This window comes from Nerophis lumbriciformis, linkage group LG05 (assembly GCF_033978685.3).
Source record: "Nerophis lumbriciformis linkage group LG05, RoL_Nlum_v2.1, whole genome shotgun sequence".
Taxonomy (NCBI): Eukaryota; Metazoa; Chordata; class Actinopteri; order Syngnathiformes; family Syngnathidae; genus Nerophis; species Nerophis lumbriciformis.
Genome location: NC_084552.2, coordinates 36,713,709 through 36,737,019, shown reverse-complemented (window position 1 = coordinate 36,737,019; position 23,311 = coordinate 36,713,709). Strand labels below are relative to the sequence as shown.

At 42.7% G+C, this 23,311-nt stretch overlaps 1 protein-coding gene across 2 annotated transcripts; it reads left to right on the top strand.

The window, feature by feature from the left end:
• Positions 1–14,125: 14,125 nt before the first annotated feature.
• On the top strand, positions 14,126–22,315 carry LOC133605740 (uncharacterized). 2 transcript variants are annotated; one of them, XM_061959015.1, is made up of 10 exons: positions 14,126–14,315; positions 18,256–18,443; positions 18,511–18,648; positions 18,722–18,830; positions 18,904–19,066; positions 19,144–19,273; positions 21,486–21,626; positions 21,717–21,763; positions 21,859–21,938; positions 22,014–22,315. In XM_061959015.1, the coding sequence occupies exons 1-10, from the start codon at positions 14,208–14,210 to the stop codon at positions 22,089–22,091; spliced, it is 1,182 nt and encodes a 393-aa protein (XP_061814999.1). In that variant the 5' UTR covers positions 14,126–14,207; the 3' UTR covers positions 22,092–22,315. The 2 variants fall into 2 exon arrangements, 1 of the variants encoding a protein (XP_061814999.1); XR_009815177.2 differs by lacking the exon at positions 22,014–22,315 and having other exon boundaries at positions 21,486–21,635; positions 21,859–21,901.
• The last annotated feature ends 996 nt before the right edge of the window (positions 22,316–23,311 follow it).

Genomic DNA, 23,311 nt, shown 5'->3' with positions numbered 1-23,311 from the left:
CAGACCAGTCTCCCATTGAAAATGTGTGGCGCATTATGAAGCATAAAATACCACAACGGAGACCCCCGAACAACTTAAGCTGCACATGAAGCAAGAATGGGAAATAATTCCACCTGAGAAGCTTAAAGAATGTGTCTCCTCAGTTCCCAAACGTTTACTGAGTGTTGTTAAAAGGAAAGGCCATGTAACACAGTGGTGAACATGCCCTTTTCCAACTACTTTGGCACGTGTTGCAGCCATGAAATTCTAAGTTAATTATTATTTGCCAAAAAAAGTTTATGAGTTTGAACATCAAATATCTTGTCTTTGTAGTGCATTCAATTGAATATGGGTTGAAAAGGATTTGCATATCATTGTATTCCGTTTATATTTATATCTAACACAATTTCCCAACTCATATGGAAACGGGGTTTGTACAATGGTATTATATTATTGTTGGGACAAAATTAAAATAGAAAAGGAATATGATTTATGTCCAACATTTGAAAACGAGTAAACATGAATCCTAAATCCTATGTAGTAAGCAAGGAAAACAATAAGGAGCCAACAAGGAAAACTAACATGTCTACTTTTTTTAACTTGGCTTCTTTTTGTAACTATCTGGGAAGTCACAATCTATGGTAACTTTCTTCATCATTTATTCTAAAGTAATCTCTGGCTCATTCAGAAGTTATAAAGCATTAAATATGATATGATATAAAACATACAGTTGCTGTATGATTATACTCAGTGGAATGTGGGTGCAGTTTAACAATGGAAGAGGAAAGTGTTTTTTGAGATGTCTTGGTTATTTAAAACATCAGCTTCTTCCTTATTCCTTATTCAGCAAAGAACTGGTCGGGCCACTATTGCCGCCAGGGGACATGTCATTAGTGACGTATCATTTGCGTATAACGTCTTTCACACTTTTACCGACAGAAATGTATTTATATGGAGCCTGTTAGGACCCTCCCTTTTACACGAAAGAGTCCTCCCAGATTATTTTATTTTAAAAGCTGTTTGAATAAAGCAAGGTGTCTAGAATAGAATATTAACAATTTATTCTTCAAAAAGGAGAAAGTAGCAACAGTAGCAATACCAGCGCTGGAGAGAAGACCGTGCTGTCTAAAGTCCGGCACATTTATTGAAAACAGTCATTTCATACATGCATTTGTCCATCTTGCAGCTTTGCCTTAAGATCTGGTGATGGGGACGAGTTGAGGAGGATACAGTGGCAGCTTAAAGTTCAGCTGCAAGAAGGAAAATATGCCTACAGAAGGAAGCTAGAGGCCAAACTCCAACAGAATAACACTCGTGATGTGTGGAAGCCTGGAAGGGCATAAAAACCATCACAGGCTTCAACAACAAAACCAAACTGGTTTTCCAATCATTTTGGAACTTGCAAGCGTACTTCTTTGCCATGTCTCTTCTTCGTTCTTCTGCTTCGTCTCTGTTATGTTTTTGGACATTACTACTTGCCGTAGTTTTGAAGCAATGCATGATGGGAATGCGGATGTTGTGTGTGAGTGTATTAACGTGCCGGCTGGAATAAACACGCTGAGAAATAGCTCCGTGCCTGCCTACTTTATGGGTTATAGATAAACCTATGGATAACGGAGACATATATTATAGTCTCCTTTTCCGGTGAGAGAGGACGCTAAAGGCAGTGCCTTTAAGGCACGCCCCCAATATTGTTGTCCGCGTGGAAATCGGGAGAAATTCGGGAAAATGGTTGCCCCGGGAGATTTTCGGGAGGGGCACTGAAATTCGGGAGTCTCCCGGTAAAATCGGGAGGGTTGGCAAGTATGATCTCTTGGTCTATCAGTGCCTTTGAGCTACAGTTAAGCGGGCCGTGCAATATAACCAAGACCACGTTTGCTGAGGGAAGCTTCCTGCTGTCCTGGAGGCCGTCTGACAGCGACGTAGGCAGAAGTCATCGTGTCTGCTTCGTCGTTAAAGCTAATGGCATTTCAGAGACTTACGTATGTATGCTGATGAACGAGTCAGGTGTGGTAGACTTCCTGTCTATATACTAACATGCTATTGTTGTCTTCCTCAGAGTCAGTAAACGCCACTCAGAGCTGCGTTGTGTCTTGGTGGTGGATGAGCAGCGTGAGTGGAGCCTCTTCCTGACTGCCTCTCTGTCCACAAATGTTTTTATTCATAAATAATTGTACCGTCCTTATTCTTTCGCTCTTAAGAAACTGACAACAGTATGGCAACAGCGTGTGTCAACCGATGAAAGCTAACGGTGTCTTTTGCCCTTTTAAGTATCTTGTCTTTTAGTTGTGGTTGCTGTGAGAGCCAAGCTCTCTTCCTTTGTCACGCTTTCTGAAGACGACATCAAAAAAGTCGGCTTACGTCAGGTGCTTCATCTTGAAATGTCGTCCATATATCAGTTAGACATCGTCTGACCGCTACTTTCGTCTGTCTGCAGCAGGGAGACCCCAGAGACACTTACTGAAGAGTAGTCTCTTCTGTAAATAACAATCTTCAGGTTTCTGATTGACTAGCATGGATCTATGTGTAAAGGTTGTAGTGCCAAATGAAACTTTGTCCTGCATACACTCATGCATGTAATCACGTTTCATCAAACATATATTAACGTTGTTACCCAAGGGTAAACTGGGTAACACATGCACACTGACAAAGCTTAACCTATTGTTACTATAACAATCTACAAAGTTAATGTAGGTTGCTTCTTTTTCTTCCCCTCCATTTATCTGCTTTCTTTTGTATTTCAAGTTATCATTACATATATGTATTGTTGCATTTGAACAATTGTATTGTTGATAATAGAGGTAAATTATTGTTATTATTCATTATCAAAAGTGCTATTTCTATTGGTATTTGTGTTGCTCCATTTATAGTGTAATAATGTTCATTGTCATTTCTGTACCATTATTTATTTCACTAACTGCTTATTTGCTATCACTTTTACTATCATATTTCGTATTACTATGATATATGCTAATGTTGTTCTATTGTTGTTGTTGTTATTGTTGTGTCTGTCTTATCCTCCCCTCCTCTTGTCCCCACAATTTCCCCCTATGTCTTCCTTTTTCTCTCTATCTATCTCCTCCTGCTCCGGCCCGGCTGCACCAAATGATAATATAAATACCTTTAATAAAATCAAATACAAACAAGGTAACAAGAGAAGTATCCCACACTTCTCTTTGGTAAAGTAAATTTGATATGGGCATCTACATCAACAATATGATTTGCCTGAGAAGCTGGACAGGACAAGAAAAAAAAAAAGCTGCATGGTGAATAATTGTTACGTGTAGAAACATATACCGAGGCAGGTGAGGTTCTATTAAAAAATATATTATATGCCTAAAAAATGTCATGTGAGAAATCAACTGACAAGTCAAATAAAAGATTTGAGATGTTTTTTATTGTATTTTACTTGGCTGAAACTGTTATTGTTTTGTTTTTTTTACACATTTTAAATTATTCTCTGTTGAATTAGAGTCAATGTTGATGTGTTTAAACTCTATGCTTGTCTCCACTGTTGTTGTCGTTGCTATTATATATTTGAATTTTTCCATCCATCCATCCATCCATCTTCTTCCGCTTATCCGAGGTCGGGTCGCGGGGGCAGCAGCCTAAGCAGGGAAGCCCAGACTTCCCTCTCCCCAGCCACTTCGTCCAGCTCTTCCTGTGGGACCCCGAGGCGTTCCCAGGCCAGCCGGGAGACATAGTCTTCCCAACGTGTCCTGGGTCTTCCCCGCGGCCTCCTACCGGTCGGACGTGCCCTAAACACCTCCCTAGGGAGGCGTTCGGGTGGCATCCTGACCAGATGCCCGAACCACCTCATCTGGCTCCTCTCGATGTGGAGGAGCAGCGGCTTTACTTTGAGCTCCTCCCGGATGACAGAGCTTCTCACCCTATCTCTAAGGGAGAGCCCCGCCACCCGGCGGAGGAAACTCATTTCGGCCGCTTGTACCCGTGATCTTGTCCTTTCGGTCATAACCCAAAGCTCATGACCATAGGTGAGGATGGGAACGTAGATCGACCGGTAAATTGAGAGCTTTGCCTTCCGGCTCAGCTCCTTCTTCACCACAACGGATCGATACAGCGTCCGCATTACTGAAGACGCCGCACCGATCCGCCTGTCGATCTCACGATCCACTCTTCCCTCACTCGTGAACAAGACTCCGAAGTACTTGAACTCCTCCACTTGGGGCAAGATCTCCTCCCCAACCCGGAGATGGCACTCCACCCTTTTCCGGGCGAGAACTATGGACTCGGACTTGGAGGTGCTGATTCTCATCCCAGTCGCTTCACACTCGGCTGCGAACCGATCCAGTGAGAGCTGAAGATCCTGGCCAGATGAAGCCATCAGGACCACATCATCTGCAAAAAGCAGAGACCTAATCCTGCAGCCACCAAACCAGATCCCCTCAACGCCTTGACTGCGCCTAGAAATTCTGTCCATAAAAGTTATGAACAGAATCGGTGACAAAGGGCAGCCTTGGCGGAGTCCAACCCTCACTGGAAACGTGTCCGACTTACTGCCGGCAATGCGGACCAAGCTCTGGCACTGAGCATACAGGGAGCGGACTGCCACAATCAGACAGTCCGATACCCCATACTCTCCGAGCACTCCCCACAGGACTTCCCGAGGGACACGGTCGAATGCCTTCTCCAAGTCCACAAAACACATGTAGACTGGTTGGGCAAACTCCCATGCACCCTCAAGGACCCTGCCGAGAGTATAGAGCTGGTCCACAGTTCCACGACCAGGACGAAAACCACACTGTTCCTCCTGAATCCGAGGTTCGACTATCCGGCGTAGCCTCCTCTCCAGTACACCTGAATAGACCTTACCGGGAAGGCTGAGGAGTGTGATCCCACGATAGTTAGAGCACACCCTCCGGTTCCCCTTCTTAAAGAGAGGAACCACCACCCCGGTCTGCCAATCCAGAGGTACCGCCCCCGATGTCCACGCGATGCTGCAGAGTCTTGTCAACCAAGACAGCCCCACAGCATCCAGAGCCTTAAGGAACTCCGGGCGGATCTCATCTACCCCTGGGGCCTTGCCACCGAGGAGCTTTTTAACTACCTCAGCAACCTCAGCCCCAGAAATAGGAGAGCCCACCACAGACTCCCCAGGCACTGCTTCCTCATAAGAAGACGTGTTGGTGGGATTGAGGAGGTCTTCGAAGTATTCCCTCCACTGATCCACAACATCCGCAGTCGAGGTCAGCAGAACACCATCCCCGCCATACACGGTGTTGATAGTGCACTGCTTCCCCTTCCTGAGGCGGCGGATGGTGGTCCAGAATTGCTTCGAAGCCGTCCGGAAGTCGTTTTCCATGGCTTCCCCGAACTCCTCCCATGTCCGAGTTTTTGCCTCTGCGACCGCTGAAGCCGCACACCGCTTGGCCTGTCGGTACCTGTCCGCTGCCTCAGGAGTCCTATGAGCCAAAAGAACCCGATAGGACTCCTTCTTCAGCTTGACGGCATCCCTCACCGCCGGTGTCCACCAACGGGTTCTAGGATTACCGCCACGACAAGCACCAACTACCTTGCGGCCACAGCTCCAATCAGCCGCCTCGACAATAGAGGCACGGAACATGGTCCATTCGGACTCAATGTCCAGCACCTCCCTCGTGACATGTTCAAAGTTCTTCCGGAGGTGGGAATTGAAACTCTCTCTGACAGGAGACTCTGCCAGACGTTCCCAGCAAACCCTCACAATGCGTTTGGGCCTGCCAGGTCTGTCCGGCATCCTCCCCCACCATCGCAGCCAACTCACCACCAGGTGGTGATCGGTAGAAAGCTCCGCCCCTCTCTTCACCCGAGTGTCCAAAACATGAGGCCGCAAATCCGATGACACAACTACAAAGTCGATCATGGAACTGCGGCCTAGGGTGTCCTGGTGCCAAGTGCACATATGGACACCCTTATGTTTGAACATGGTGTTTGTAATGGACAATCTGTGACGGGCACAAAAGTCCAATAACAAAACACCGCTCGGGTTCAGATCCGGGCAGCCATTCTTCCCAATCACGCCTCTCCAGGTTTCACTGTCGTTGCCAACATGAGCATTGAAGTCCCCCAGTAGCACGAGGGAATCACCCCGGGGGAGCACTCTCAAGTACTCCCTCGAGTGAATCCAAAAAGGGTGGGTACTCTGAGCTGCGGTTTGGCGCGTAAGCGCAAACCACAGTCAGGACCCGTTCCCCCACCCAAAGGCGGAGGGAAGCTACCCTCTCGTCCACCGGGTTGAACTCCAACGTACAGGCTCTGAGCCGGGGGGAAACAAGAATTGCCACCCCAGCCCGTCGCCTCTCACTGCCGGCAACGCCAGAGTGGAAGAGAGTCCAGCCCCTCTCGAGGGAACTGGTTCCAGAGCCCTTGCTGTGCGTCGAAGTGAGTCCGACTATATCTAGCCGGAACTTCTCCACCTCGCGCACTAGCTCAGGCTCCTTCCCCCCCAGCGAGGTGACGTTCCACGTCCCAAGAGCTAGCTTCTGTAGCCGAGGATCGGACCGCCAAGTGCCCTGCCTTCGGCTGCCGCCCAGCTCACATCGCACCCGACCTCCATGACCCCTGCTATGGGTGGTGAGCCCATTGGAGGGGGGACCCACGTTGCCTCTTCGGGCTGTGCCCGGCCGGGCCCCATGGGGACAGGCCCGGCCACCAGGCGCTCGCCATCGTGCCCCACCTCCGGGCCTGGCTCCAGAGGGGGTCCCGGTGACCCGCGTCCGGGCGAGGGAAATCTGGGTCCTTGTTTTTTATTATTCATGGAGGTCTTCGAGCCGCTCTTTGTCTGATCCCTCACCTAGGACCAGTTTGTCTTGGGAGACCCTACCAGGGGGCATAAAGCCCCCGGACAACATAGCTCCTAGGATCATTGGGACACGCAAACTCCTCTACCACGTTAAGGTGGCAGCTCAGAGAGGAGTTGAATTTTTCCATTTAAAAAAATCCCACAGAATGTTAAAAGAAAATAGAGCAACCCCCAACTACAAACTTGATCCCATCTTTACAATACTGTTCTCAGTAGGGATGTGAATTAGATTAGATTAGTTTATATTAGATTCAACCCTGTTGTCATTACACTTGTTCAGAACAATGCAACGAAATGCAGTTCAGCATCTAAAACAAGTATTAGATAATATCTACAACACATAAATATAGATGCATTTATATGAGACAGTATAAAAGCTGCTATTGTTAATATTTACATTAATTACATACATTTTCATACGTTTAACGTGATTTAACAGGGTGAAAGTTCAGGAGTGTTACTGCTCTGTGAAATAAATGGTCTCTTCTCCTGCTGGTCCTGGCCCGGAGGCTCCTGTAGCCTCCTTCACAATGTAAGAGTCCTTCACAATGTTAAGAGCTTGACACAGAGAGCGCTGGCTGTGAATGTTCTCAAGGGCAGTGAATGGAGTCCTGATGATGCACTGGGCTGTTTGGTAAAATGCCTTCTATCGCATAGCGTTAGATGTGAATCATCACAGAATGGGACATGAGATTCTTACGCTGGTGGCCCTTCTTGACAAGGCTGGAGGTGTTGATGGTCCAGGACAAATCCTCTGATATGTGGGTTCCTAGGAATATAAAGCTAGCAACCCTCTCCACCGCCATCCCAATAATGTAAATGGGGCTGTGATATCCTTCTCTACTTCTCCTAAAGTCCACGACTATAAAAATGTGACCCATTACCTCCCTGCTTGGCACTCAGCATCAAGGGTTGGAATTGGGGGTTAAATCACCAAAATGATTCCCGAGCGCGGCCTCCCCTGCTGCTCACTGCTCCCCTCACCTCCCAGGGGGTGGAACAAGGGGATGGGTCAAAAGCAGAGAGTAATTTCACCACATCCAGTGTGTGTGTGTGACTATCAGTGGTACTTTAACTTAATTAGTTCCTTGGTTTTGTTGGTGTTGAGGCGTAGGTTGTTTTCAGTACACCAGGTAGACAGATGGTGGATGTCCTCTGTGTAGGCAGTTTAATCCTAGTGAACAGAAGTGTGGACTCGAGTCACATGACTTGGACTCGAGTCAGACTCGAGTCATGAATTTGATGACTTTAGACTCGACTTGACAAAATGTGAAGAGACTTGCAACTCGACTTAGACTTTAACATCAATGACTTGTGACTTCACTTGGACTTGAGCCTTTTGACTTTGACTCATGACTTGACATGACTTGCCACTTTCCCCAAAATCCAAAGCTCAAAATGTTATTTGGGAGCGCTCCGTATTTTTCATTTTCTTCGTCTGTCTATCAGCGTGTTATTCCTGTCAGCTGGTGTGCTGTCAGTACAACAGCCAATCAAATTAGATGTACGTTGTTTTCATCACACAGCATACATCCAATCAAATTGCAGGACAACCAATGAACAAGAGTTGTCCAACAACGTGCCAGTGAGAAACAATTATGTTAAAGTTGGTTTCGTTCGGGTATAAAAACTACGACTTGGTCAACAAAAAAAAGAATTGCGGTATGCAAATCACGCAGTTCGAATATTACAGACGGAGACGCAACAACTTCCAACTTCGTTCGACATTTGAAGTTGCACAAAGAAGGGTAAGTTTTGAATGTAAGATAACGTTTATTGGCTAAGTAACGTGACTTTTATTTGCTGTGTAGTTAAATCAGTGAGGCTACAAACTCACTGCTAACTTTTTAACCATAGACATCTTATAAGTAGACGCAGCATAGAGCGCTACTGCCTACTGGCGCAGACGAGGCGCGTGGCCGCCATCTTGGCGTGGTGATCCGCTCCACTCAGTGCAATTAATTTGGCAGGAGCAATGAACTGTCAGCGCATTTAATTCATCTTACCTCACTGAATACCACTGATTTTCACCCCCTTGTTTGTCATACGTGTAGCTATGATAACAGACACATGTTTTGGCGTGTTTTATTATTCATAGTTTGCTTAACAGTAATATAATATTCTTATACGCTATAAATGACCAGACGTCCGAGATCAAAACTGGGAATATAATCCCAGAGAAGGGGGAAAAAAACGGTAATCTATTTTTAAGTTGAAGAAACAATATGATTAGGTTATATATACATATGTGTGTATCCTACATAAACAATGTATGAATACATTAGATATCTATATATCTTAGGGACCTATAGACAGCGGTGGGTAGTAACGCGCTACATTTACTCCGTTACATCTACTTGAGTAACTTTTGGGATAAATTGTACTTCTAAGAGTAGTTTTAATGCAACATACTTTTACTTTTACTTAAGTATATTTATAGAGAAGGAACGGTACTTTTACTCTGCTACTTTTATCTACATTCAGCTCGCTACTCGCTACTAATTTTTATCGATCTGTTAATGCACGCTTTGTTTGTTTTGGTCTGTCAGACAGACCTTCAAAGTGTCTGCCTTACTGGTGACGTTTCACTGCGTTCCACCAATCAGATGCAGTCACTGGTGACGTTGGACCAATCAAACAGAGCCAGGTGGTCACATGACCTGACTTAAACAAATTGAAAAACTTATTGGGGTGTTACCATTTAGTGGTCAATTGTACGGAATGTGTACTGTACTGTGCAATCTAATAATAAAAGTTCCAATCAATCAATCAAAAGTGTGAAGGAAAAAAGATACTTTTTTATTTCAACCGTACATCCCGTCAAAAGCCTAAAGACTGACCGCACATGAGGACGTTCCTGTCTTCACAATAAAAGTGCCGCTCCATCGCGCCTGCGCTTTCAAAACAAGAGTCTCCGAAAGCCAGCGCAAACAAGCTAGCAAGCTACGGAGTTTGACGCCAATATATTTCTTGTAAAGTGTATAAAAACAAATATGGAAGCTGGACAAATAAGATGCCAAAAACCCACCACTTTCATGTGGTATTAGACAGAAAGGAGGAACTTTTCTTCTCCTCCATTTGAAAACGTGGACGTTATAATCACAACTGTCCGATTACAATCAACGCAAGTCATCAGAATCAGGTAATATACCAACTTATATTCTAGTCTTCATGAAGAAAGGAATCTATATGTTAAACATGCATGTATATTCATTAAAACACCTTTAACATGTAAACAAAAACAGCAAAAATAAATACATATAAATTATATACTGTATATATCAATGTATATGTATGTATGTATATATATATATATATATATATATATATATATATATATATATATATATATATATATATATATATATATATATATATATATATGATATGAGTGTGTATGTTACTCATCAGTTACTCAGTACTTGAGTAGTTTTTTCACAACATACTTTTTACTTTTACTCAAGTAAATATTTGGGTGACTACTCCTTACTTTTACTTGAGTAATAAATCTCTAAAGTAACAGTACTCTTACTTGAGTACAATTTCTGGCTACTCTACCCACCTCTGCCTATAGACTGTATCTCTGTTGCTTCAGCAGCAGAGAGTTTATTCTGTCTTGACACTTTGTATTGATATTTTCTATTACATTCTTCCCTTAAATGATCATGTTTGCAGTGATTGTTTTATATGTATTATTTTATGTAAGTCGCTTTGGATAAAAGCGTCTGCCAAATACTTAAACATATATAAACACCTGAAAGTCTTCATATCAGCTAAAACCACCAATCTGTTTCACTGGATTCAGAATAAAACCAAATTCTGTTTAACCCAACAATGTTAGTATTTGAATATTGTTACTTGAAGACTGATTCCTGGTTACAATTATACTGTTAAGAAAGTATTGTCTTATACTTTGCCTAAAATGAGAATGCATCATAATCAGTGGCGGCTGGTGAATTTTATTTTAGGTGGGGCTGAAAGTTTGTAAACCAAACCCCTGTAGGGGCGTCATCCTCCCCCAGAAGATTTCTTTGTGATTTTCACATACAAATATTGAAGATCTTTGATCCTTCTCAACTCTGTGGTAATATTATTTTCATAAAATACAACCAATAGTATGTTAATGTTAAATCTCACTTGTGAAAAGTAATCCCCCGATTCCTATTTTCAACAGTCCGCTCATTTGAGCAGGAAAACGCTGAACACCACCATCTTTGTTTTCTACCTGTCATCTGTCAGTTTTGGCTGCTCGCCAGCTCCTCATCAGCACTTCAAGATGGCGGCCAAATTGCTCACGCCACAGCAACCAATGCTGCGTCTACTTATAAGATGTCTATGGTTATAACGTCATTGCAAACACGGCAATCTGTTGCGTCCACTGCAGTTTGCTACCTTATTCATACTTTTTGTCAAGTGATTTTTTTTTAAGCAGGGTTTCATGAGGTACCTATACATAACGTTACGTTAGTCAATGTATCACACACAGTAACGTAACGTTAGACGGCAGTCAGCAGCACCGCGTATTTTAGCCACCTACAAAAAGACAAACATAGTCAAATAAAGGTCAGTTAAAATGTATACTATATTAAGAGTATGTGTACATATTGCATAGGGTCCTGACATCTAAAAAGTACAACTCTGTTCATTGTTATGTTCATATATTTGTTATGTTTTTCATGTGTACGCACACATAAACACACATACAGTATGAGATGAGATCAATGAGATAAGGTAAGAACAGGATAGAAACTGCTGTGGAACTAGTTACAATGCAATATGCCATGGAAATACAATGTTAACACTTTTGTGCAAATAAGTACAGTTGCACTTGTTTTTTTTCAAATGTGTTTATTCTGTAAAGGAATGAGTTACATGTTTAAAATGACTGGTTAATAGTGCTATTTTGAAGTGCAATGTCAGCACTATCTTTTTCCCTGCAATTTCAAATGCACTTGTTTTAATAAATAAATACAGCGTTTTAAAAGCATACATAATCTGTGTAAATATATTAGTCTGTGGTTAAATGACTTGAAAGGACTCGAAACTCAAAATGCAGGACTTGGGACTTGACTTGAGACTTTCCAGTCTTGACTTTGGACTTGACTCGGACTTGCCCTGTCTTGACTCGGGACTTGACTTGAGACTTTCCAGTCTTGACTTTGGACTTGACTCGGACTTGCCCTGTCTTGACTCGGGACTTGACTCGAGACTTGAGGGTAAAGACTTGAGACTTACTTGTGACTTGCAAAGCAATGACTTGGTCCCACCTCTGCTAGTGAATGAGGCCTATCAGTGTGGTGTCATCTGCAAACTTGATGATGGAATTGGTAAGGGAAACTGGTCTGCAGGCAGCACGGTGGAAGAGGGGTTAGTGAGTCTGCCTCACAATACGAAGGTCCTGGGTTCGATCCTGCGCTCAGGATCCTTCTGTGTGGAGTTTGCATGTTCTCCCCGTGACTGCATGGGTTCCCTCCGGCTTCCTTCCACCTCCAAAGACATGCACCTGGGGATAGGTTGATTGGCAACACTAAATTGGCCCTAGTGTGTGAATGTGAGTGTGAATGTTGTCTGTCTAACTGTGTTGGCGACTTGTCGAGGGTGTACCCCGCCTTCCGCCCGAATGCAGCTGAGATAGGCTCCAGCGACCCCGAAAGGGACAAGCGGTAGAAATGGATGGATGGACTGGTCTGCAGTCGTGTGTGAAGAGGGAGTAGAGAAAAGGGCTTAAAACAGGTTACCAAAGCTCCTCTTGGCTGCTGACGTATTATGTACATGTGCAGAGATGGCCTAAAAAACATCCTTTTTAAAAATGAAAAAAAAAATAGTTAAGTGGATAAACAAATGAATGCATTTAAATTAATTATGTATATTTTAATTAATAACAGGAACAGGAATTGCAATTTGGATGTAAATACATCTTTCAGCACCCCCTAATACATAAGATATATATTTACAAAGCAATCGAGAAGACATACAAATACAGTACTAATAAAATAAAAAGTTTTTTTTTAATTCATAACAGCAACAACAATATTGATAACAAGAGGCTCCAGCAACCAAACCACCCCCGACCCCGAAAGGGACAAGCAGTAGTAAATGGACGGATGGAACATCAATAATAATGATTCAAAAACATTCAACAACAACAACAACAACAAACACAATTAAATACAATAACAGAAAGTCAGAAACAAAACGTTTTTTTATTATTATCATCACTTATCATTTCTATCACCATCTCAGCCATTAAGATAAAAACAATAACAAGGATCACAGTGGATTACACTACTACATATGTTCATACTTGCCAACCCTCCCGGATTTTTTGGGAGACTCCCGAAATTCAGCGCCTCTCCCAAAAACCTCTCGGGACAAATTTTCTCCCGAAATTCAGGCCCCCTCCAGCTCCATGCGGACCTGAGTGACGTGTCGACAGCCTGTTTTTACGTCCACTTTCCCACAATATAAACAGCGTGCCTGCCCAATGACGTTATAACTGTAGAATGATCGAGAGTGAGTTCTTGGTTTCTTATTTGGGTTTATTGTTAGGCAGTTTCATTAACGTCCTCCCAGCGCGGTAATAACACACAACAGCAGTCACGTTTTCGTCTACCGTAAAGCAGTTTGTCTGCCGTAAACAGCAATGTTGTGACACTTAAACAGGACAATACTGCCATCTACTGTACATGCATATGTGACAATAACATCTAGGGCTTTTAGAGAATGCAGTGCACAACTGCGCACACAATGAGACGAAGCAGAATGCATCATCAGAGAGGGTGTTCAGCATGGTTAGAAAAATAGTGACAGAGAACTGAACAAGGATGGGCAATTCAACCTTTAACTCTACAATGACTAGATGAGTGTTATGTGTGTGTATATGTGTAAATAAATGAACACTGAAATTCGAGTATTTCTCTTATTTATATATATATATATATATATATATATATATATATATATATATATATGAAATACTTGACTTGGTGAATTCTAGCTGTAAATATACTCCTCTCCTTTTAACCAGCCCCCCCCCCCCCCCCCCACCCCCCCCACCCCCTCTCCACCTCCCGAAATCGGAGGTCTCAAGGTTGGCAAGTATGCATATGTTTGTCAACCACACTGTAGCCATTACTCGGCAAAAGGAAGCATATTTTAGGTAAAAAAAAATCTAAACAATTGGATCCCATATGTTAATGCTATTGAAAATAAAAATAAAATCAATCTGTTGTCTCATCAGGTATGCATGCGCACAAACATATATGCTAATTAAGGCAGGAATTACAAAGTGGTTATGCCAGGCCACACCCGAGACCTTTTCCTGTTCAATGCCAGAAAGTAATGTGTCACAGCAAAGGCACGCATGCATTGCTTGTTGTCCTCAGATCTGCACTTGTAGTTAACAAATTTACGATTTCTATTCGTTATGTGGGTCTACCTGCTGGTCTTGTTGCTGCCAGCCTGCGGTGGTCAGGCATTCAACTTTTTGGGCACAGTGATGACTTTCTACCCGAATGAGACCTCGGATGACACGGTAAATGCAGTCTACAAAAGATAAGAGAAGCTGTGGTTTATACTTGTATTGCAATTCAATGTGATTCTTATCCGTTTTCGGTGTATTTTTTACGTCAGCCAATCTCACCTATATTAGGTTTGGCCATCGTAGGAATTTACACAATTCCAGATCTGATTCTGGTTCCTTTATTCGATTCCAGTTCCCAAAGATTCTCGATTCCGATTCTTTTAGGAAGCATGGTCAAAAATAAACTATTCTCATGAGGCTATTTTCTACCAGTATATGAATATCAATCCTTTGAACTTGAATATACTGTATATGCTATGAAGTTTCTTTCAACACGAGTACATGTTGTCACAAAATTTAACTTTATTTTTGAAAATCTCATTAAAAAAACATTTACACATGTTCTGTTGTCCATGTGTTAGAGCAGTGATTCTCCATCTCGTAGCACGCCAAAAAAGTCTGTAAATATGTGCTGTACATGAAGTATCATTGTTGATGTTTGTGCATTGTGTCTAATGTTACAGTGGCCAAAAATATCAAATATTCTTGTTAAATAAAACCTCTGCCTTGTTTTCAATGAATCATTAGGCCTACTAGGCTTCTGTGTTTTAATGTTGGTCATTATGGTGGTACTTGGAGGGCAAAGTGATTTCTGTGGTGGTGAAAAAAGTTGGAGAACCACTGTGTTCGAGATATGTTCCCATTGATTCTGATCATCCATGAGCAAAATAGTCCAATACCGATCATTAAATTGTATTACCTGTATATTTTATTTTGTATTTATGGTGAGTGCTGTTGACAGTATGACAATATCAACACAAAATTTAAACAGGTCCCGTATTCTCTTCCATTACATACAATTGCAGAGCTACCAAGTTTCAGAAAACGACAAGAGTGAGACTTTCGTGTCATGATGCATTTGAAAAAACGTGATCTTTTCAACACAGATTTGGCCTGTTTAAACGTCGATATATACTTAAGACTGATGTTCTCACCTCCAGTAGCTCTCCGTGCACTGTGGGTAATGTTAGTCTTATTTAACCAGAAATTAGAAATAAAAATCGTCTCACCTGTTTTCTCTGTTGGTTCTTCTGTCTAATCCTCTGAATCTTGTGTTCTCAATTTATATTTATTCTACGTCACAGTCCTCACTGTCCTCAATCTCTTCCGATATCCCAGTTTTACCATCTATTCAGTAAGGACAGTAGCTATTGGCTGTCATAAAAGTTGGTAGAAGTTGATAATTGACATCATTGGCTCATTTGCATAATTGATTACAATGGACGCTGTAGGAGATAGGAATAACGTGGTGGGAGACATAAAACATGAGTGAAAAAAATGCTAATTATGATTAAAACTGTAAATGAGTTGTCTTCTGTTTATTCTTAGTTTAGGTGTATTTTTCTTTGTTCTACATTGTTAAATATTAGAGCAGTGACTCAAACTTTGGTATGTGTACCACTAGTGGTTCTCGGGCTTTATCTAATGCAGTGGTTCTTAACCTTGTTGGAGGTACGGAACCCCGCCAGTTTCATATACGCATTCACCGAAGCCTTCTTTAGTAAAAAGTAAAATGGTTTTTTTTTTTTCAAATTCAAGACAAGGTTATATGTTTTTTCTGGTGCACAAAATGAACTGTGCATGAACCACAACAAATTACACACCTGCAAATCAGATGGAAAATTAGAGGGAACATTGTTTGGGGGTATCCATAATACGCCGATAGGGAGAAGTTTTTATTAACACGATGAGTTGGGTGCGTCTTGACCTCCGCGGCGGAGGCTCCGCCGAACCCCTGAGGCCGACTCACCGAACCCCTAGGGTTCGATCGAACCCAGGTTAAAAACCACTGATCTAATGGTATGCCAAATAATCACTTGATTATTTTTCTCTATTCAAACTGTGTGGAATGTTACAGTGGCCAAAGATATTAAATAGATTAGATTAGAACAACTGCCTTGTTTTTAATAATTATTTAGGCTTACTACGCTACTGTATTTTAAAGTTGGTCATTATGGTGGAACATGGAGAGTCAAGTGTTTTCTGACGTGGTACTTCATGAAAAAAATTTGAGTATCAAATGTGATCAAAAGGCTGAAGGGTTGTAATATTCACAAATGAACCAAATCTATGACTGGCTTATTACCTTGAACGATAGGTTTGTTTTCATTTGAAGCGTGACAATGATGAAATATTTACATTTATATCGCACTCTGGAAACCAAGGCAGAAACAGCGGAAGCTTTGCACAGAGTTGGCGAGTGTCTCCTCTCTGCTCTGACAAGAATGGAAAATAACTTTATTGTCATTGCACTTAAAAGTACAACAATATTTATTTTCAGTACAAACTGTCCAAGAGCCGACACACAGTTAGGGCACCGCCTGTGAGAAGGGCTCACAGCAGCAGCGGCTGTTTGTTGAGGACATTAACTGCAGAGTTTTACACGCTTTTCGTGTGTCCAAAACATCCTTTAAATTTGCTAGATTACTTGCTGGTTGTTTTGGAGAAAGAAAGTTGTCACTTTGGAGAAAGAAAGTCACTAGATTTAGCGAGCTAGTCGCAAAGTTAGGGGCGGCATGGCGTAGTGGGTAGAGCAACCGTGCCAGAAACCTGAGGGTTGCAGGTTCGCTCCCCGCCTCTTACCATCCAAAAAATCGCTGCCGTTGTGTCCTTGGTCGGGACACTTCACCCTTTGCCCCCGGTGCCACTCACACCGGTGAATTGAATGATGCATGATAGGTGGTGGTCGGAGGGGCCGTTGGCGCAAATTGCAGCCACGCTTCCGTCAGTCTACCCCAGGGCAGCTGTGGCTATGAAAGTAGCTTACCACCACCAGGTGTGAATGGATGATGGGTTCTACATGTAAAGCGACTTTGGGTACTTAGAAAAGCGCTATATAAATCCCAGGTATTATTATTATTATTAAAGTTGCCAACAGCGCGCTGAGGTGTGTAAAAGAGTGACGCCAAGACCCGCCTTACGTTGTTTCTGATTGGTTTAAATTGTGTGGTGTTTTCCGTGGTTGGTTAAATGTATAGGCACAGAGGATTGATGGCTTGGTTATCTCGATCAACCAATCATAGTTATTCGAACTCAGTCAATCAGCGAGGACCCAAGTTTATTATTATGAAAAAAAATATATAGAGTAGTGAATGGGGAATATAAGCGTGAGAAATGTCAAGTGTGTAGGCTTGGCAGGGCTGCAATTGTTTGATCAAAACCACTTTTATGCATTTAAATCATTTTTTTGGGCTCCAAAGTCCTCCGGTGTACAGGGAATTACTCCCTTCATTTGTAAACATTAACACAAATGAAAAAATATATATTTGGTGACATACAAATGTAATGATACTGCCCTTGGTATCAACACTGTCGATGTATGGATCAATTCATCTTCTTCTTACAGTATGCCTGGCAGTGGTTTGCTAAAAAGCGACAGTGCAGCAGTTGTTTTTATCGTATCCTTTCTTCAGACTCTTATTAAACTACAGGACTTGTTATTTTCCTGACAGTAACTGCTTACTTTCTGCTGTAACGTGCTTCCATCTACACTTCCTAAAGTTTACTAAGCACTCATTTCTTGTGTTGTTTGAAGCTACCTTAGTGACTAGATCAACTGTTAGCATGTCTCTTTCTGCCTGCTCTTCCTCTGTGTGTAACATGTTTAGCCTTGTCCTCCAATGATAATAAAACTTAAGAACTGTAGTTTATTTGCCAAAATGGAGGATTGCTGATATGGAGGAGTGGCTGCACACAGTGTATGAAGATATAGAAAATCGACATTTAAAAATGTGGAGGATTCTGGGAGAATCGTAATATAAGACCCGGTGAGGCTCAACCCTTCTTCTATGGCCAAAAGAGTCCTTCGAAGGAAGTCGGGTGGGGAGTAGGTCATTCCTATAACCAGCTCAGCGGCTTCCAAATTAATCTTCCATTTTGTAATTCTCCACAGGTGGTCCTCCGCTACAAGTTGGCCTTTAATGAGTGTGACAACATCAGTGTTCTGGAATGTCCTTTTGCCAACTGCTTGCTGACAGTAGTGTCAGTGGACAGAGTGGACGAGGACAGTGGTGATGAGTGGTGTCTGAGAGAGGTGGTGGTGCTGGTGAATACCTCCTCCTCCAAACTCTTTGAGCTACGGTGAGTACTGATACCACCTGTGACCCCCATCCTAATGAGCAGTGACCAATCAAGTCTGTAATTAAAGGCTGACCGGCGGCCAGTGGATCAATGTCACCAATGGAGTTACAGACGTGCTGGCTGTAACCCACGTTGATGTGAGGAATAGGTCATTCGTCAACCGGGCCAACTCTTCCCCCGTGACCACCATGCTGCCGATACTCCGGTAAGACCTCTCCAGAGTGCTGTGCAATAAACTCCAGCTCCAATAAGAAAGAATGTCTGCACGTGTCCCTAAGAGTCCCCTCCAACTGCCCGATGAATTGGACGCTGTTGACCTTTGACCCTGACGGAGACGCAGTGAGGTGCAGATTTGAAGACATCACGTCTGTTCTCGGACTTTCATCAGTGAGTGACTCACTCTAAAACAATCCTCCATGCCAGTTCACACACTGTTTCTTCCTTACTTGTCTCTATGCAGTCTTGTCGCTTGACCTTCAGTCCCAGCAACACCAGCGTTGAAGGCGCTTATGCCATCCAGCTGCTGATGGAGGACTTTCCTCGCCAAAACATTACCGTGACTAACAGGGTTGAAGTTCTCAGGAATCGCATCAGCCAAATTCCCATCCAGTTTGTCCTGATGGGTGAGAAAGACTGCTTTTTGATTGTTTTTCTCCTCAGTACAAAGACTTTAAGAATGATTCTGCATGTGGATGTACAGTGGTTCCTCGAGTGGCGTCCTGCGATGCTTCCCCGCCCGTCGTCCTGAATACTACTGCAGCAAACGGACATTTTTTCTACGCCACAGTCAACATCACTGTGCGAATACCAATCTTTGCACAGTCATTAAAGTAAGATTTTCTTGGAAATTAATAGACCAGTAAAGAAATATATAAAATATATTTGCATCCGAATCGTGATCTTAGTTATCCCAATTCTAAATTGATTCATAATTTTCGAAAATAAATCTTTAAAAAACATTTTTAGGCTATCTCCATGCTTACTCACTGCAAGTATATGTCATACGTCAGCAGCCAGGAGGAGCTCTTGTAACGTATAACCTGTTTTGAAAAGGTTTAATTATAATTTTCATACCAAATCCAATATTGCAAGAGTTGTGTTGAATCGATTCTGAATCAACCAAGAACCAAGAATCGGTTCATGAGTTGTTGTAAGATTCACATCCCTAGTAAACAGTAATGGCTAGCAGATATGGCAACATAGTTTTACAGAATTGCTTGGAGTCTTTTTCCTGGCCACTTGTAGAACTCGTCGAGCGCCGTTGGTCAAATGGGAAAAACTTAGCTTCGCAGTGAAAGTGGATGAACTACCAAACAAAAAGTGCCATGAAATCTCCGCCTCATTTGAAGCAGACGGGGCTGTTTTCCGTCATACCACGTGGGGTGAAGCGACAAAGATGTGGCGGTGGGGTATGTGTGTGAGTGCCGTGTATTTTTTGTGGATGTATTTAGCCTGTAAACGTGCAGAGTGGCTTTGTTCAGCATCCTTGGTACTCTCACAGAGTGTTATGGCGATAACACAGCCAGTCAGTCCAACAAAAGTCATCAAACAACAGGCGTGTGTCCATAAGAAACAGAGAAGGAGTTTGTAACGTCTTCATGGGAGTATCTTGAAGCAACGACCTTGTTAGATTGCTCCAGCCAGGGAAAACAATTCAGATTGGAGTGTGTTTGAGCAACCGAAAACCAATTTAAACTTTTCACTGCAATTGTCTAATTCTGGTCCTCAAATTCATCATGCCATGCAGAGCAAAACAGTGTCTACAAGATGTTGTCCAGTTTGCAATTTTTGTCCAAAATCACAACATTCTCAGTGCCCGCAGCTCTGCCCATCCTCCAATCATTTGTGGCAGCTTTGGTGTACTTTTAACAATTGCCTGTATCTTCCAATTTGTTGATAGACCAAAGCAACGCTTACTCCAATCAGCAGATGTCCTGTTATCATGGTTCAGAATAGATAGACATCGTCAATGTCCTTAAAAGTGCATCAAGAATCCAGCAACAACGATTCCGTCACAGCAAGCACGTTCTCTGAAACCAAGCTTGTCATCAAGGAGATTTTGTCAATTTCGTTGAGAGCGCAGTTGAACAATTCAATTGTTTAGAGCAGTGCAAACAGAGGCTCCAAGGAAGTTGAGACAAGGCAAAAGAAACAAGCAAGCAGGAGAGATAAGGGAGAGGGAAGGGAAAGTGCCCACCTTCAATGAGTTCCAGAGAGGAATGAGAGAGATTTTGCCCAATGTCAACAATCAGAGAGCAATAAACAGATGGTGATATGAATTAGTGTGTACTCTCTGGTCGCTGGGGTCAGTAATGTCACATGGATGTGTTTTGGCACTTAAACGTAAATATTCCAATGTTAATTAAAGGTACTTATGAAAGGAATGATCAGATCTGATTTACCAATTTTCCACCTGAAAAAAGGCTAAACGACAGTTTGTGTGAGGTCCTCTCGACTCTGACGCAGCACTAATAGAACATCAAACTTGGCTAAATAAAGGAAGTAAAAGTCATAACAATTTACATATTTGAAACGCGGAAGGATCATTACTTTTTTTGGGAAAAAAACGATTTGTCTGCACGTTATAATATATTAGTAATATTTAAAGAAGACATAATGATGAACACAATTAATGTATCCTCTCAACACACCTGCTGTATGTGGGGCCCCAGCAGGTATTTACTGGCCTCCCTCCCTCGGAGGTGAGGGAGGTTTACTGCAAGGTTGATAGTCGAATCTTCCACTATTTGAAGACAGCCCTAAAGTACACAGTACACTGTACTTACAAAGTACATTAAAGCGTACTGATGGTAGTATTACATTTGAAAAACAACATAGGACTGACATCAAATCACCAACACATTGTAAAGGTTATGTCTACCATTCATTGCAATTGAATCACTACTCTGTATTTAATACAACATCTTAGGAAAACTCCCCCATTAGGTGGGTAACTGCCAATGCCCTTAATGTAGAGTGGACACTGAATTCACAGTAGCAATCAATCAATTGATATAATGGGAACATCTCTTGGTCTATCAGTGTCTCCGAGCTACTGTTCAGCGGCCCGCCCAGTATGAACAAGACGATAACGGAGGAAAGATTCGAGCTGTCCTGGAGGCCGTCTGACAGCGACGTAGGCAGAAGTCATCCTGTCTGCTTCGTCATTCAATCCACTGGCGAGTAAGAGAAGTCCGTATTCCTGGTATTGAAAGAGTCAGGTGTAGTTGATTTCCTGCCCAAATGCTCACTTGTCAATGTTGTCTTCCTCAGTAACCTCCAGTCAGAGCTGCGTTGTGTGTTTGTGGTGATTGAACGCTGTAAGTGGTTGTCCGCAGATGACTAACTTCCTGTTTCTTTACACCAACAGTAGGACGTTACTTAACTTAAACCTTGGTGTGACTTTTGTCTGTAGTTTTGGTTGTCCTTAAAGCCGGGCTCGTCTCCCAAGGCTCGCTGTCCATGGAATTCCTTCGAGAGGTCTTCTTACCACAGGTCCACCATCTTGGAAAAGGTTGCGTCCACACATCAGGTAGACGCAGTTTGAACACCACTTTTATCTGTCTGCAGCTGACGGAAAAGCTGGTGGAGAAAGGGTTGCCTCGTTCCTTCACACTGAGACTGGGAAACATCACACTGGAGACATAGCGACACCTGCTGGGCATTAGTCACTGTTCACTCATCTTTCCCAGCTACTTCCTGCAGCGTTGCCAACTTTCCAGCCATTTTTTACTGCTTGTCCATTTCCGGGTCGCGGGGGTGACTGGAGCCCACTCATTACAAAATACGTGCAAAGTGCATCATTATATAGGAAGACTTTGTACATTTGTATTGATATTCTCAATCATCTGAAAATACAGAAAGTGAGTAAATGTTCTCTTTTAATCCTTACTCTTGTGGAGTCCACATTTCCCTGCTGTCTTCTTTTCGTCTTCTTCTTTGTATTGGCTCCTGCTCCAATCTGGTTTCACCAAACACTATTATATTTAAACATTTAACAAAGTAAAACACAAATGAGGCAACAGGACATATATATGCACACACACACACACACACACACACACACACACACACGCACACACACACACACACACACACACAGACATATATTTACTTAGGGATGTCCCGCGGGCCAGATTGTGGACACTGGCCGTAGTTTGGGGACCTCTAATACACTGTATCAGTTGTGTAACAGCATATGAACCAAACCTAAAAAAAAACCACAATTTCGTTCTTTATTGCAGCTGGAAAACTCATGTATGTTAGTTAGCCTCATCACAAAGAAAGGTGCAGACATGTCCAAGTTTATTTTTACTATTTTTGTTAATATTTCTATAGACATTATTTGACCTGGAAGTTAGCCAGAGCCTGCAAAGTATTTTGTGCCACAAAGTTCTCTTTGCTCTATTCACCACTGCACTGTAATCCTATTAGTTATCATATTGGTTATTTAAACACCTGTATATTTTTAGTTAACCATTAGTATCTATTGTTTACATTTCCTTGTGTGTTAAACATACCTGGCCAATAAAGCTGATTTGGATGTTTGATAATTTGTATTTAATAGTGGAAATTACCTCCTCTCTGAGCTGCCACCTTAACGTGGTAGAGGAGTTTGCGTGTCCCAATGATCCTAGGAGCTATGTTGTCCGGGGGCTTTATGCCCCCTGGTAGGGTCTCCCAAGACAAACTGGTCCTAGGTGAGGGACCAGACAAAGAGCAGCTCGAAGACCTCCATGAAAGATAAAAACAAAGGACCCAGATTTCCCTCGCCCGGACGCGGGTCACCGGGGCCCCCCTCTGGAGCCAGGCCCGGAGATGGGGCACGATGGCGAGCGCCTGGTGGCCGGGCCTGTCCCCATGGGGCC

What these genes read in the sequence shown, in the direction of transcription:
- LOC133605740 (XM_061959015.1), top strand. Translation starts at nt 14,208, where the DNA reads ATGTGGGTCTACCTGCTGGTCTTGTTGCTGCCAGCCTGCGGTGGTCAG. An exon ending in CATCCAGTTTGTCCTGATGG is followed by an intron (nt 19,067 to 19,143) that starts GTGAGAAAGACT and finishes GTGGATGTACAG; the next exon opens with TGGTTCCTCGAGTGGCGTCC. An exon ending in GTTTGTGGTGATTGAACGCT is followed by an intron (nt 21,764 to 21,858) that starts GTAAGTGGTTGT and finishes TTTTGTCTGTAG; the next exon opens with TTTTGGTTGTCCTTAAAGCC.